Source organism: Bubalus bubalis, chromosome 24, assembly GCF_019923935.1.
Source record: "Bubalus bubalis isolate 160015118507 breed Murrah chromosome 24, NDDB_SH_1, whole genome shotgun sequence".
Classification (NCBI taxonomy): Eukaryota; Metazoa; Chordata; class Mammalia; order Artiodactyla; family Bovidae; genus Bubalus; species Bubalus bubalis.
The window spans coordinates 1,163,608-1,178,155 of NC_059180.1; the positions used below are offsets into that span (position 1 = coordinate 1,163,608).

Sequence of the window (14,548 nt, forward strand, 5' to 3'; positions counted from 1 at the left end):
GGGTCCTTCATGGACACAGCCTGCTGAGAAGAAAGAGGAGCTTGGGGGTGAGCAGTGGGCCAGAGAAAGGCCAAGGAGAAGCAGAGGGCAGAGGAAGGTGAGAGAGGACAGGGAGGGGCAAAGGCAGAAGGAGACGGAGCCAAGATGGAACAGAAAGAAGCAAAGGAGGAGAGGGGAGACGCCGGAAGAGAAGAGGGAGGAGGAGAGGGCAGGGAGAGGGAGCCCCACCTGCCCGCAGGCCTGCCAGACTCCAGGCACCCCCCGCCCCAGACCAGCTCTCGCTCCGTGCACACCATGAGGCCTGGTGCGCTGTGGGACTGTGCTCTCTGCAGGCACCACTGCTCTCTGCAGTTCCTGAGACAGCGGGCAGGACGGGGCTCCTCCCCACCAGCACCCCAACAGTGCGCACAGCTCAGCGCTGAGTGACGGAGGGCTTGCCCGGAGGCTGCAAACAGCCACTAACCAACAGGCTCTGTAAAGTTAAGTCACTCTCTACCGTCTGTCCGCATGTGATGCTCAACTAATAAACGTCTGGCAGCAGCTTGAAGCAGCTTCTACAGTCTCCAAGTGGGGGCAGCTTTCGAGCTTCAGAGACATGAGATGTTACTGTTACTAAAACAAGAACAGGACAGCCGACAGGAGGACCCCAGCCCAGCCTGCAGTCCCGGGCTGTGTGGGGCCGCTGGGCTGGGGGTGGGGGGGGGGGGTGGGGGGGGGAGGGGGGAGCGGTCAGTCAGACACCGCGGGGCCTCCCCCTTCCGAGGGGCTGCGGGAGCGGACACGCAGGTGACAGCTCAGGCCTGTCCTGCCGGGGGCCTGGCGCCCAGGGGCTCCTACCTGGTGGGCTCCGGGGCCCATAGAGGTGGTGCCGGCACAGAGGTCAGCGGACGGCCGGGGCAGTGGGGGGGAAGCAGGGAGGAGGAGCCTCTGAGATACGGGGGAAGAGCCAAGCAGGAGGAGCGCCCAGGTTGAGCAGAAGCCTGTCCTGTCCTGCTTGCTGCCCAGGCACCGCCCAGGCCCAGCCCCGCCCCTGCCCAGGCCCCACCCAGGCCCCTCGGCACAGCCCCCGTCCAGCCCCAGTCCCGCCAACCCGGAACAGGGCGCCGGCTCCGTCTGCTGCTGCCTGGTGGCGCCGGGGGCAAACGACTCTCGGCAGGGCGGGCCAAGTCCTGACTCCCACCACGGAGGCAGCCTCCCCCCACCTGCCCGGGATGCCACGCGGCAGCCCCTCTGAGCCTGATCCTCTCCAGGGACAGCAGCTCAAGCCCAGGCGGCGCTCTTGTGGGGACTCGGGGGCTCTGTGCCCTGCAGGGTCTGCAGCACAGGACACACGGAAGGTGAGTCCGCCCCCACCGACAGCCTTGCTGGGCGGCCGCGGACTGGCCGGGACTGGCAGAGCCCGTGTCCAGAACACGTGGCGGGTCCCGGGAGCGCCAAGCCTCATAGGTGGGGACGTCGCGGCCCTGGGGTCAGCGTGGCCTGGGCAGAGGGCAGGAGGCCGTCCACACCTGCGTCCGGAGAGCACAGGGTTGGGCTGGGAGCCTGACGTGGACAGGGGTGGGGTGCTGCCGTGGCCGGGAGGCCGGTCCCCTGCCCCTCGTCTGCCCGGGGCCGCCCGCCCATGCCTGGACTGGCTGGCTGGGCTCCCGCGGTGACAACGACGGGGAATCGGGCACTGACGCGGGTGCACTGTGACACCCGCCACCCCCTGAGCTCCCGGAGGGCCGCGCCAGAGGGGGAGGCGGAGGGGCCGCCTGCGGCCCTGCTGACCACAGGAAGGGCGGGGGCAGGGCCTTCTCTGCCCAAAGCTGGCAGCCTCAGGGGCCCCGGGAGAGTCGGGGCTCACAGGGGAAGGGGCAGAGAGGTGGCCGGGTGTCCCCGGGCCTGGGGCTGAGGACAAGGTGAGGCGGTGACCACGCTGCCAACGTGCTCTGAGGGCAGGGACAGCCCCCAGCACCGACACGGGGAGCCGGACAGACAGCCATGAGGTGCAGCACTGCCAGCCCCGCGGCGACCTGACTGAGTGTGCGTGGAGCACAGCGGGGCTCGGGGTACAGCGAGCCGGGGACTCGGGTGCTGTCCCCCGTGTGTGGCTCTTGGTCAGCATCGCGGGGGCGTGGCTGGGGACTCGGGTGCAGCCCCCCGTGTGTGGCTCTTGGTCAGCATCTCGGGTGTGGCCCCCGTGCGTGGCTCTTGGTCAGCGTCTGGGGTGCAGGCCCCGCCCCCAGCACTCACCTCCACCTCCGAGCTGTGCGCCTGCACCTTCTGCATCATGTCCTCGGCCTCGCGCATGCGGCGGGTCAGCTGGGGCGAGTGCTCAGCCGGGGTCAGCTCGCTGTCATACGAGCCCAGGATGGCCCGCATGCCGTCGCGCTCCTGTGGGCGAGAGGGTGGAGGTCAGGCCGGGGGCGAGACAGAGCAGCGCGGGGGTCACAGGGTCAAGTCCGGGAGCAGGCTGCCAGGCTCCTCGAAGACCGCGAGCTGAACCGAGCCCGGCAGAGGACAGAGGCCGGGCCGGGCCCTGGCCGCTCTGAACCCCAGCGGAGCTCGGCCTGCGATGGCGGGTCCACCTGCCGTCCTCAGGTGGGGCACACGCCGACCACCCGGCCTCGGGCGGCACCGTCGGGGCTGTAGCGTCAGAGACTCACAGGAGAGGGGTGGAGGGCGCCCCTTCCCCCGGAGCTTGTGGGACGCAAGAGGCCACAGTTCAAGGCAGCAACGTGCCCCAGCCACGCCTGGCAGCCCTCCCCGTGTCTGGGACAAAAGACAGAGCCTGGTAAAGACGCAGCTCAGGTCTCATGGGAGACGCTGATCACACGGCCCCGAGACCACCCCTAAAAGCCAACAGGAGTCACGTCACCACTCAGTGACAGGAAGGCCGACAGCCCGAGCCAGGAGGCCAGGGCCTGGGGCAGACGGGCACTGCACCCAAGCCGGACGGGAGGGCCTTCCCGAGACGCTGGTGGCCGGGGTCCTGGGGAGTCCTGGAGACCGCGGGGCACCCCGCGTCCACGAGTGGAGCCACTCTGGCTCCAGGAAAGGAGGTCTCCGCCCCGCTGAGGGTCTGACGCTGGGGTGAGTGTGGAGGGGGGACCTCTTCCTGAGCAGGAGCTGGGCGTGGGCGCCTGCCCTCCTCCCGCCCCATGCCCCCAGCTGTTGCCAACGAGGCCCACATGGGCGACATAAGTAAAGAGAATCAGCTCCCTGCACGCAGCAGGCTCAGGGGGCACCGCTGCACAACGCTCCCGCCTGCTGTGAAAGGTCCTGAGAGCTCCAGCAGGTCTGGGTGGGGCCCGAGAGCCCGTGTTTCTGGCGGGTGAAGCCGCAGTGTGCCAGCCGCGCTGGGGAGCAGGACGCACAGCCGGGCGGACTCCGCCTGAGCCAGCAGAACCTGGGAGGATGTGCCCGTGAGACCACGTCCAAGTCCCAGCTCTGCTCCTCGGCCCCAAGCCTCCGTCCTCAACAGCGGCTCTCATGGGCTGCCCAGGACGACCAACGCTGTCCTGGACCAAGTGCCCAGCCGCGGCCCTGGGGCCCGCGAGGCTCACAGAGACAGCAGCGATCCCGTCCACACGGGCAGACAGACCCGTGTTCACGGGTGCGGCGTCCCTGCGGCTGTGCTGGGTGCAGCTGCTGGGGAGGGTCAGGCAACCTTGCTCCACACCCTGCTGGTGCCCCCACAGCCCCCATGCCCGCCAGGGCAGTGACCAGGCGAGCTGCAGGGCCAGCCCACACTGGCCCCGGCCCCGAGGCACGTTCTCAGACCTGGAACAGACTGGGGGGCAAGGCCACAGGCGCTCTGCCCACGTCGTCTTAACTGGTGCTTCCATGAGTGGAGGCCCGCCTGCCCAGGACAGACGCGCCCCACTGCTCCTGCACCCTGAACACCACGCAGCCCCCCGGCCGGCCTGGGCCGCTCCTCAGGTGACGCTGGAGAAGGTGGGCGCTCACCTCCACACTGCCTTCCTCGGGGGCCCATGGGTCCTCGCCCGCTGAGCTCAGCGGTCTCGGGAGCCTCCGGCTGGGCCATCACCCCGCCACAGACTTCATCATTAGGTGATGACAAAAAATTCAATAAGTGAGAAATTAAAGTTACAAATCCAACTGGAACCGGTCACACACCCGTGGAAAATTTGTTTCCAACAGGACGGTTTATCGAGCGTCATAATTTTATTGAAATCCTATATCTTCCCATCGACTTTTATGGTTCCGAGCTGGTTACAGAGTCATCATCACGGAGCGGTGGGGCACGTGGGGGCCAGGGCCGGGAGGGCTTTCCTTTCATAAACAAGCGGTAATTGTCGCCTTTATTGACCAGTAAATCTCCACAACGCCGCCTCTCACCACGGTTCTCTTCTGTTATGTCTCCAGGCTATCAAAGAAGAAGACTCAAAATTGAAAGTTTGCTGTTTGTACCTTTTACAGAAACTGTTTTGTCATTAGTCACGAAATCAGGAGAACTGTGCTGGCTTGATCCGATAATGACTTTTTAACGACAGAGTCCACGTGCGATGAAGCGCTCTGGTTTCCACTTGAACGAGTGCGGCCATTCACTCCTGAACACACAGGTCAGCACAGGGGCCAGGCGGACCCTCCGGGTGCACACGAGACTGGCCCCTGCGGGGCGCCTCTCCCTGGAGACCCACAATCCTGGGTGTCCTCGCCACCCTGCTAGTCACGTGATCAGCGCGGCCCAATCTCGTGGGAGAGACGAGCTGAGGGTGCAGGGGAGGGGCAGGGATGGACAAGGCCCCCACGTCCCAGGCCAGGCCTGCTGCACCCACAGGGGCTGGGAGAGCGGAGGCCACGTCCAGCCGCAAAGGCAGGGGCCGCGACCCTGCTCCGCTCTCAGCCTCAGAGCTCCAGGCTGAGAGGGAACAGCTGGTCCTGATGGCCCCACACTCCTAACAGACGCGGTGGTTGGCGTAACACGGCCTCATGTTACCTCGGGTCTCAAAGACCAGACAACTTGCTGGGGGGTAAGCAGGCCTGGCTGGGCGGGACAGAGGGAGAAGGCCCTGGGCGAACAGGCAGAGGGTCTGCACACATCCTGTGGACCGCACCGTGTGCGCGCTGCTCTGCGGCTGCCACTCCTGCGTCCATCGGGGTCCACACCCACGGAGACCCGGGGACAAGGTTGAGGCAACTCCACGTAGGCCGCTCAGAAGCCAGCCTTGCAGCCCTGGACCGGCCGTGGAGGACGCCAGGGCACACGGCTCAGACGGCAAAGGGAGGCGAGGCCAGCCGACAGCGTCCGAGGACAGCGCACTTCTGAACAGAGGCGATGAGCGTCAACAGCGAGGGACCGCCACGGGGCGCTGCCCACCAAGTCTGCACCCAGCAAGAAGGTCCTCCAAAAGTAAGTTTAATAAAAACATTTCCAAACCAAGAAAAACTCAGACAATTCCTCAGCACACAGCCGCACCGAGGGGAAACGCTAAAGGATCCCCTTCCGGCAGAAGGAGAGGGGCCCCTCGGACGCATGGAGATGCTGGTGGTAACAGGTACGTATAAACTCAGCCACAGTGGAAACTGCTAAGTATTTTGAACTAAATAGGAAAAATACAATATATCAATGCTGAACTCTGCAGCTAAATTTACATCCTTAAATGAATGTATTAGAAGAGAAAGATAAAACCAATCAACTACACATACGACTGAGAAAGTCTGAACAAGAAAAACAAACCAAAGTGACAGTAAATATAAAAATAGAAATTAATGAAATAGAATACACAGAGCACAGAGTCAGTAATACCAAAAGCTGGTTCATCCAAATGATTAATAAAATTGATGAACCTTGATGAGATACTCCAAGAGAGATTAAATAACCAAATAATGAGGCAGAAAAGGAAGACGTAACTACAGACCACAGAAATATTTTAAAATCTAACAAGATACACTGAACTTCACACAAATTTAAAATTTTAGATAGACAATCCTTCTTTTGTGTTTTTTTTTTCCTAAAGGCTTATCACCACTGAATCAAGAATAAAAAGAAAATCTGAATACTTCCAAAGCTATTAAAAGAAATCAAAGCCCCAGTACAGAATTTTCCCAACAAAAACTCCAGGTCTGGATGCCTTTCTTGGTGAACTCCACCAAACTTTAAAGAAAGAAATATCACCAATCTCACACAAACTCTTACAAAGAAGGGAAAGAACCTTCTAACGCATTTTATAAAGCCAGAAAAACCATGACACCAAAACCTGCTAAGGAAACTTTGTAAGAAATAAAAACTGTCAAGATCTCTCCTAAACACAGAAGCAAAATCCCTGAACTGCTTATTAGCAAACCAAATAAAGCATTACTTGCACAGGACAGTCCACAGACAAGTTTGTTTAATTCCTGGAATGCAGTTTGGCTTTAACATTTGAAAACCAATTAATTAAATTCTCCAGATTAACAGAATAAAGAAAAAAACCATGATTGGCTCAATATATGCAGTAAAAGCATCTGATTAAAATTCAACAGCTATTCAGGATTAAAACATTAGGATGGAGAAGCCCCCTCAGAGATGAGGAGGAAAGGGGACCCTCTGTGGGCTGACAGATTCCCACACTAAGTCCGCGGCTGTGATGGGGGCGGGCGGGGGAAGGGACTGAAATAGAAGCAGAGTTACTGAGGTTCCCGCTCCAACCAGCACCGGGCATCCTGAGCAGCGGAGTGAGGCGTGAAGATCGGGAGGAAAGGAAAAGCTACTAACAGTCCTGACACATCGCGAAGGTGGAAAACCCAAGAAAATTTACTATAAATGATTAAAACGAGGGAGCTCAGTCACGCTGCCGGATCAAAGTGAACACCCAATGTTCAGTTACATTTCTACATGCCGGCAAAAAGGGTTCCAAGAGGAAATCCTGGAAAAGATGCCATTTATAACATCTTCGTTAAAAAAAAAAAAAAAATACGAGATGAGATGTCTACCCAGAAAACTCTGCAAATGTTACTGAGAGAAATTAATGACCCAAAAACGTGGAGACAAATAAACAGGTTCATGGATCAGAAGATTTAACGCTATAAAGATGTTACTTAATTGCTGTACCCCCAGTAAAACCTCGGCAGGTTTATCGGTGGAGTCTGACAGGCCGAGATCTAAGCTCGATGTGGAGATGCGGAGGGTGGTAGTCGGCCCGGGCAGTCGGCTGGCGAGGAGGGCGGGCTCCCTACCAGACCGCAGTCCCAGGGATTACAGCGTGGTTCCCGCGCGAGAGACGGGTAGGGACAGCCCCACACAGAGGGGCGATTAGATTCACATAAGGAGCCCGAAAGGCCCATCTTCTCAATAAATGCTGTCGAGTCAACTGAATATTCCTGTGGGCAGAAAACCAAGCTTGCCAAATACGATAAAGCCTTGTGTTGTGAAGTTAGGTGTGAAAGGCAAAGCGTTAAAGAAACACGATGAAAACACACCTCAGTGTCTCGGGGCAGCAAAGCTTCCTTAAACAGAGTACACAAAAAGTGGTAACTGTAAAGGAACTTTCACATTCACAAGAGTATACCTTGTTAAGATTAAGAGCTCTGTTAAGTTAAAGGGAAAACCTAGGAGAAGATATTTGCAAACAAATACTTGATAAAAGGCTAGGATGCAGAATATACAAAGAATTCTTACAAATCAGGAAGAAAAAGGCCAGAAAGAGAAAAAACGGGGAGCAGTGAATCTGGAGCGGGCTTCACCAAAGTGGATCTCCAAATGGCCCATCAGCACAGGAGGGGTGTCCCCGCTCAGCCTGCCCTGGGAAGCACAACATGCTGCAAACACGGGAGGAGCTGGCCCTCCAGGAACGGCAGGGTGTGAGGCAGCGTGGACGACGCGAAGTGTGAGCAAGACTGAAGCCACCGGAATGCCGGTGCCCTGCCGCAGGCTGCAGCCGTCACAGCCCCCCGGCCAGCTGTGGGACCCCAGCTGCACAGGTGAGCACGTGATGGGGCCTCCAGGGATGTGCAGACAGAACTCGTGCATGTGCGTGACCGCGAGACAAGTGAAAAGACGTCATGGCAGCATCAGTCACCATCGCCGAGAAAGCAACCCGAACCCCCGTCAACAGGAGGAGGAAAAGCTCTAGGGTGGCACATTCGTGACACAGAAACGAACCTGAGCAGCAGAAAGCGGCACAAGCGGGCACCCGCTGCACAGCACACTTATACAAAGTTCCAAACCCACGGAAGCCATGCTCCCCGAGCATCATGCGCTGATAGAAAGCTGATAGAAGTATTAAAAATACAAGATCCTGTGAAATTTCAGAAGCAAGGCTCTGGCTGTACAGTCACACTCACACACAGCTTCTCGGAAAAAACCCCAGCCCACGACCAACTCCCCACCCATGCCTGCCGAGCAGGAAGAACTCGCATGGAGGCCAAGGTGTCCCAGGGCCTAAGGCACGGCACGGCAGAGGGCAGGCCGCAGGGGACACAGACTTCCAGCCAGGCTCCCAGGAGTCACGCCGCTCAGTGAAGGAGGGCCAGGAGGGGAAGGCCTGGGTGTCTGGAGTAGGGAGGAAGACACCGGAGACCAGAGGAGGTTCTGTGGGAGCTGTGATTATCATGATGCGAGCGGGGCCGGGAGGAAGCACGGAGCAGAAGCAGACCGCCACCTCCCTGGAACTGAGCCGGGGCCGGCCCACACCCATTGGGCTCTGGGAAAGGGCTGGCACTTCTTGCCCAAGGTCCCCAGGTGTTCCTTCCGAGAAAATCCAACTCCCGGGGCCTGAGGTCATCTGGACGGTGCTAGCCCTGGCATTCCCTGGGGAGCCAAGGATCCAGTCCCGACCCTCCAAGCCGCCGCGGCCAAGAGGGATAGCCCGGAACAGCAGGCAGGTAGATGGCCGTGGGCACCCCCCGCCCCGCCCCTGCAGCAGGGGTCACACCTCAGGACCCACACAGGAGACGCCCCCAGAGACGCGGCTCAACCCAGGCTGGAGGGAAAAAAGGCTCTCATGGCAATGTTTTCAGAGAAGTTGAAACTCAGCAACTCCATTTACCTGGGTGAAAAGGCCGTCTAGTGGATGACGAGTGGATCAGAGGGTAATTTTAACAGAAGGCAGTTCTACTCACTTGCTGGAGCAGCCTGAATAAATGAAACAATGAGTGCTGAATGAAGCGTCCCCACGTGCGTGTCTCGCTGGCCTCTCCCTACCGCCAAGGCTCACGCAGTACACGCGCTGCCTAACACGCTTCTCCAGGACAGGCTGGAGGAGCCGGGCTTCACAAGAGGCAACGGAACCCCTTTAAAAGCGGCAAAAACTATTCATCTGTGCTTGATGGAAATGCTTCCTAAACAAGTAAGACATCGCCCCGGTCACAGCAAATGGAGGACACGCGTTTTTAACCTTCCCTAATGGGCTGGCTCGCTGGAAGGAGCTCTGATGTCCACGACCTCACAGCTGGGCTCCAGGGCAGCTGGAGCAGGCAGACCCTGACCTTGGCGCTCAGCAGCTTCCCGGGCCTCTGCCATCCACGCCCGCTGCTCAACACGGGCCGGAGTGTGTTCCTCCCTGGCTCTCCAGCCCGCCCCCGAGGTGCCTCTCCTTCTTCACTGCTGTGTCCATCAGCCTCATTCCACGACGGTCTCATCGCTCACAGCTCATCAGATGCAGAGCAGGCCCCTGGAGGCAAGGGCTGCCGGACTGGAAAGGCAGCTCCGACGCCCGGGTTCGGCATGCGTGCAGCCTGGCGGCACCTCCAAGTCCACTCACAGGCCCCCCTCTGGGAAGGACTGTGGTCCCGGTTTCACGGTGCCACTGGGCACAGCCACCTGAGGTCTGAGTCACTGTCCGGGGCCCCCCGCCCAAGCCCACACGAGCCGGCGGGTCGCGGGGCAAGGGACGAGCCTCGGTTCATCTGTGAGTCCCGTACTTCTCACCAGCGGCCGTGTTCCTGCAACTTCAACCTCCTGATGAAAAGCTCCACAGCACCTACTGGAGGCGGGAGAGGGCAACCTCCCCGAGCCCCCTGACTCAGATTTCACACTGCTCTCTGACCAAGTCCCTTCATTTATGTCAGCCAGATCACGCCTCCCCGGCACCCAGCCTGACCGGCTCGCAGCCTCCCAGAGCAGGGCCTCAGCACAGGAACCCCTCAAGGGAGGACGGGGCCAGGGCCGCCAGCACCGCCCCGCCGGGTCCCAGCCAGGGAGGGGGCTGTGACCCCCCCAAGCCCACTCAGCACTGCACACCACACAGAGGCCACCCGCCTCGGCTTAGGTGGAACTGACAGGCTGGAGAGTGAGGCCAGGTGAGGCAGGCACAGGCCACCTCGTGGGCCAGGCCAGCTCGGCCACAGGGGGACGGCCCACCTGCTCTACCCGCCGCTTCTTTCCCCGCGGAACAGAGGCCGGGTCAGAGGGCCCAGGGCGCGGCTGCCGACCCCTGCACGATGCCCGGAGCCTTGGGGGCGGGGACGCAGGCGGCTGGGGCTCTCAGCTCGCCTCGCCCCGCGTCCCTCTCCACTGGCCCCCGCACGGCCCACAGTGCAGTGACACTGGGTGACTCCTGCTCAAGGGAGAGCTGGGTGTGAGACACGGCCCGCCTCCAGAACACGCACAGGTGCCAGGCCCCCTCCCAGATGAGGGCCCCGGCTGACTGAGGAGAAGAACCTGCCCGGGTCACTAGCGACAGGGCGGAGCTCAGAGCCCAGGGCTTCAGGAAGCGGGAGGCTGAGCTCAGCAGTGGGGCCGAGGCGGGACGGCGTCCTGGGGGCATCACCGCCCAGCACAGCCCTGGGCTCAGGACCGGCTGCTCTGGGCAGCGACCCCGCTGCTCCAGCGCTCACCACGCTCATGGAACGACCCAAATGACTCATGGTGATTTAAAACGAGAACTTCTCAACATGGAGACCAAGCGCCTGACATGGAGCCCCACCCCAAGTGCTCTGCAGGCCGAGCAGAAGCTGCGAGCTGCCTCCATCCCAGGTTTTGACGCGAGGCAGCCTCATCGAGGGCTCAAGTCCAGGCTTGTGGACGCCCAGGCAAGGTCAGGCTGCCCGACTACTGAAGGGGCTGCACCGGGTCTCAGCTGTGACATGGGACACATGCAGGACAGCAGGTGGGGTCATGGTGGCTCAGACGGTAAAGAGCCCGCCTGCAGTTCAGGAGACCGGGTTTGATCCCTGGGTCAGGGAGATCCCCTGGAGAAGGGAATGGCAATACTCTTGCCTGGAGAATCCCACAAAGGAGCCTGGTGGGCTACAGTCTGTGGGGTCACAGAGTCAGGACACGACTGAGCGATGCTCCCTTTCCCTTTCTTTCATCTGGGATCCTGGTTCCTGGACCAGGCTTGAACCTGGGCCCCTGCACTGAGAGAGCGGTCTTGGCCGCTGGACCCAGGAAACTCCTCTGCCGGCTTTCTAACGGGTGTTTGTTTATACACCGTCTGGCACTGAGAGCACTCCTCTCTCGGGCGCACGGTGTGCAGATATTCTCTCAGTCTGTATCTGTCTTTTCATCTCTTAACAGGATTTTCCAGAGGAGAAGTTTGTAGTCTAACTTACTAAATCTCCCTTCCACAGACTGCATTTTGGTGCCCAGTCTAAGAACTCTTTTCCTATGTTCTACATTTAAGTCTGTGATTAACCTTGAGTTAATTTTTGTACAAAAGGTTCCCGCTTTTGCTTTATGAACGTCTAACTGCTGCAGCACGCTGTATGGAAAAGCTTCTCTTTCTCCCACTGAACTGCTTTTGCAGTTTGCTTGCTTTACCCAAAGCAAGCAGACAAAGGAATTAATAAAGACAAGAGTAGAAATAAGTTAAATGGGAAGTGGGAAATAAGACAGAAAATCAGCTGAGCCAAATGCTGGTTCTTTGAGAAGATCAATAAAATGGATAAAGCTTTAGCTGTAGCTGGATCGACTGACCCAGAAAAAGAGACAAGATTCCAGTTACCACAGCGAGGAATGTGAGGTGAGGCAGCACCACAGACCCTACAGGAGGAACAAGGATGGAAGGGATTCCATCAGCAACCGGACTCGAAAACGTACACAGCCTGTGTGAGATGAACAGACGCCCAGCAGACACACACCTCCAAAACTGACTGCAGAAGAAGTAAAAAGCCTGAAGAGACCCATCATAAGTGAAACGCTGCACCAGTGCCAACACCTCCCTGCAGCCTGGCCTGCTCCGGCCCCTCTGCCGGGACCCTGGGCAGGAGGGTCACGCTCTCCCCGGGGGCCCTGAACTCTCTCTTCCAGGGCTTCCGTATTGCACACGGGCCCGTTTCTGCCGCTCCATCTCCCCGCTGGCTGATCTCTCCCTGTATTCCCTCCTTCCTACCACAGGCTCATCTGTCAGTTTACCTGCAGTTCCTGTGCTCCCAGTTATCACAGAAGACGTCAGGTCTGCCCGGCCGCTGCCTGCCTGGTGCTCTGGCTGGGTGGGGGCAGCGGGCTTGTGCCGTCCCACCCTCTGGCCGATCCGGCAGCTGACCTGAAACGGAGCCCAGCAGCGCCCATCACGAGCTGCTCCGTGAGCCCCGAGGCTGGGCCTCCACCCTTCTCATCTCATACCCAACATGCAGGGTCTGAGTTTACCATTGTGTATGGTGTTAGCAAGTGGTCTAGCTTCCTTCTTTCACATGCAGCCTCCAGTTCTCCCAGCGCCACTTGTGGAAGAGGCTGTCTTTGCCCCATTGTATGTTCTTGCCTCCTCTGTCAAAAAGAAGGTACCCGTACGTGCACGGGTTTATTTCTGGAAGGTACCCGTATGCGCAGGGGTTTACTTCTGGAAGGTACCCGTACATGCACGGGTTTATTTCTGAGCTTTCTATCTTGTTCCATTGGTCTGTATTTCTGTTTTTGAGCCAGTACCATACTGTCTTGATGACTGTAGCTTTGTAGTATAATCCAAAGTCAGGAAGCTTGATTCCTCCAGCTCCATTCCTCCAGCTCCATTTTTCTTTCTAAAGACTGCTTTGGCTATTCGGGGTCTTTTGTGTTTCCATATGAATTGTGAAATTTTTTGTTCTAGCTCTGTGACAAAAGGCGGTGGTGATTTGAGAGGGGCGACGCTGAATCTGTAGATTGTGTTTGGTAGTATAGTCATTTTCACAACACTGATTCTTCCTGCCCAGGAACATGCACTATCTCTCCATCTGTTTATGTCGTCTTTGATTTTTTCATCAGTGTCTTGTAATTTTCTGTGTACAGTTCTTTTGTCCCCTTAGGTCAGTTTATTCGTATTTATGCTTTCTGTTGCAACGGTGAATGGGATTGATTCCTTAATTTCTCTTTCTGATTTTTCATTGTTAGTATATAGAAATGGAAGAGATTTCTGTGTACTGATTTTGTATCATATACAAAGATAAACTCAACATGGATTAAAGACCTAAAAGAAAGACCAGAAACTATAGAACTCTTAGAGGAAAACATAGGCAGAACACTCGATGACATAAATCAAAGCAAGATCCTCTATGACCCACCTCCTAGAGTAATGGAAACAAAAGCAAAACGAAACAAGTGGGACCTGGTTAAACTTAAAAGCTTCTGCACAGCAAAGGAAACGATCAGCAAGGTGAAAAGACAGCCCTTAGAAGGGGAGAAAATAACAGCAAATGAAACAACTGACAAAGGATTAATTTCCAAAATATACAAGCCGCTCATACAACTCAATGCCAGGAAAACAAACAACCCAACCAAAAAGTAGGAAAAAGACCTAAACAGACATTTCTCCAAAGAAGACACACAGATGGCTAACAGACACGTGAAAAGATGCTCAGCATCACTCATTATCAGAGAAATGCAAATAAAAATTATGACATAGCACCTCACACCGGTCAGAATGGCCCTCATCAAAAAGTCTACAAACAATAAATGCTGGAGAGGGTGTGGAGGAAAGGGAATCCTCTTGCACTGTTGGTGGGAATGTAAATTGATTCAGTCACTATGGAAGATAGTATGGAGGTTCCTTAAAAAACTAGGAATAAAACCACCGTATGACCCAGCAATCCCACTCCTAGGTATATACCCTGAGGAAACCAAAACTGAAAGACACATGTGCCCCAATGTTCATTGCAGCACTGTTTACAATAGCTAGAACGTGGAAGCAACCTAGATGTCCATCGACAGATGACTGGATACAGAAGCTGTGATACATACACACGATGGAATATTACTCAGCCATAAAAAGGAAGGCATCTGAGTCAGTTCTGATGAGGTGGATGAACCTAGAGCCTATCATACAGAGTGAAGTGCATCAGAGATAGAAAGATGAATATTGTATTCTAACACATACATACCAAATCTAAAAAAATGGTGAAGAACTTATTTTCAGGGCAGCAATGGAGAAACAGACATAGAGAGCAGACTATGGACTGGGGAGAGGGGAGGAGAGGGTGAGACGTATGGAGAGAGTAACATGGAAACCTACATCACCATACGTAAAATAGATAGCCAGCGGGAATTTGCTGTGTGGCTCAGGAAACTCAAACACGGGCTGTGTCAACCTAGACGGGCGGGATGGGGAGGGAGATGGGAGGGAGGTTCAAAAGGGAGGGGATACATGTACACCTATGGCTGATTCACGTTGAGGTTTGACAGAAAACAAAATTCTGTAAAGCAATTATC

General features: G+C 56.9%; 1 protein-coding gene across 3 annotated transcripts in view; it reads right to left on the bottom strand.

The window, feature by feature from the left end:
• MAD1L1 (mitotic arrest deficient 1 like 1) overlaps positions 1 to 14,548 on the bottom strand; it is a 240,635-nt gene that overhangs the window by 101,189 nt on the left and 124,898 nt on the right. For all 3 annotated transcript variants that reach the window (XM_044935777.2, XM_006046003.4, XM_044935778.2), the window contains one exon: positions 2,236 to 2,376. In XM_044935777.2, the coding sequence (XP_044791712.1) occupies positions 2,236 to 2,376 (141 nt within the window). The remainder of the gene's footprint in view (positions 1 to 2,235; positions 2,377 to 14,548) is intronic.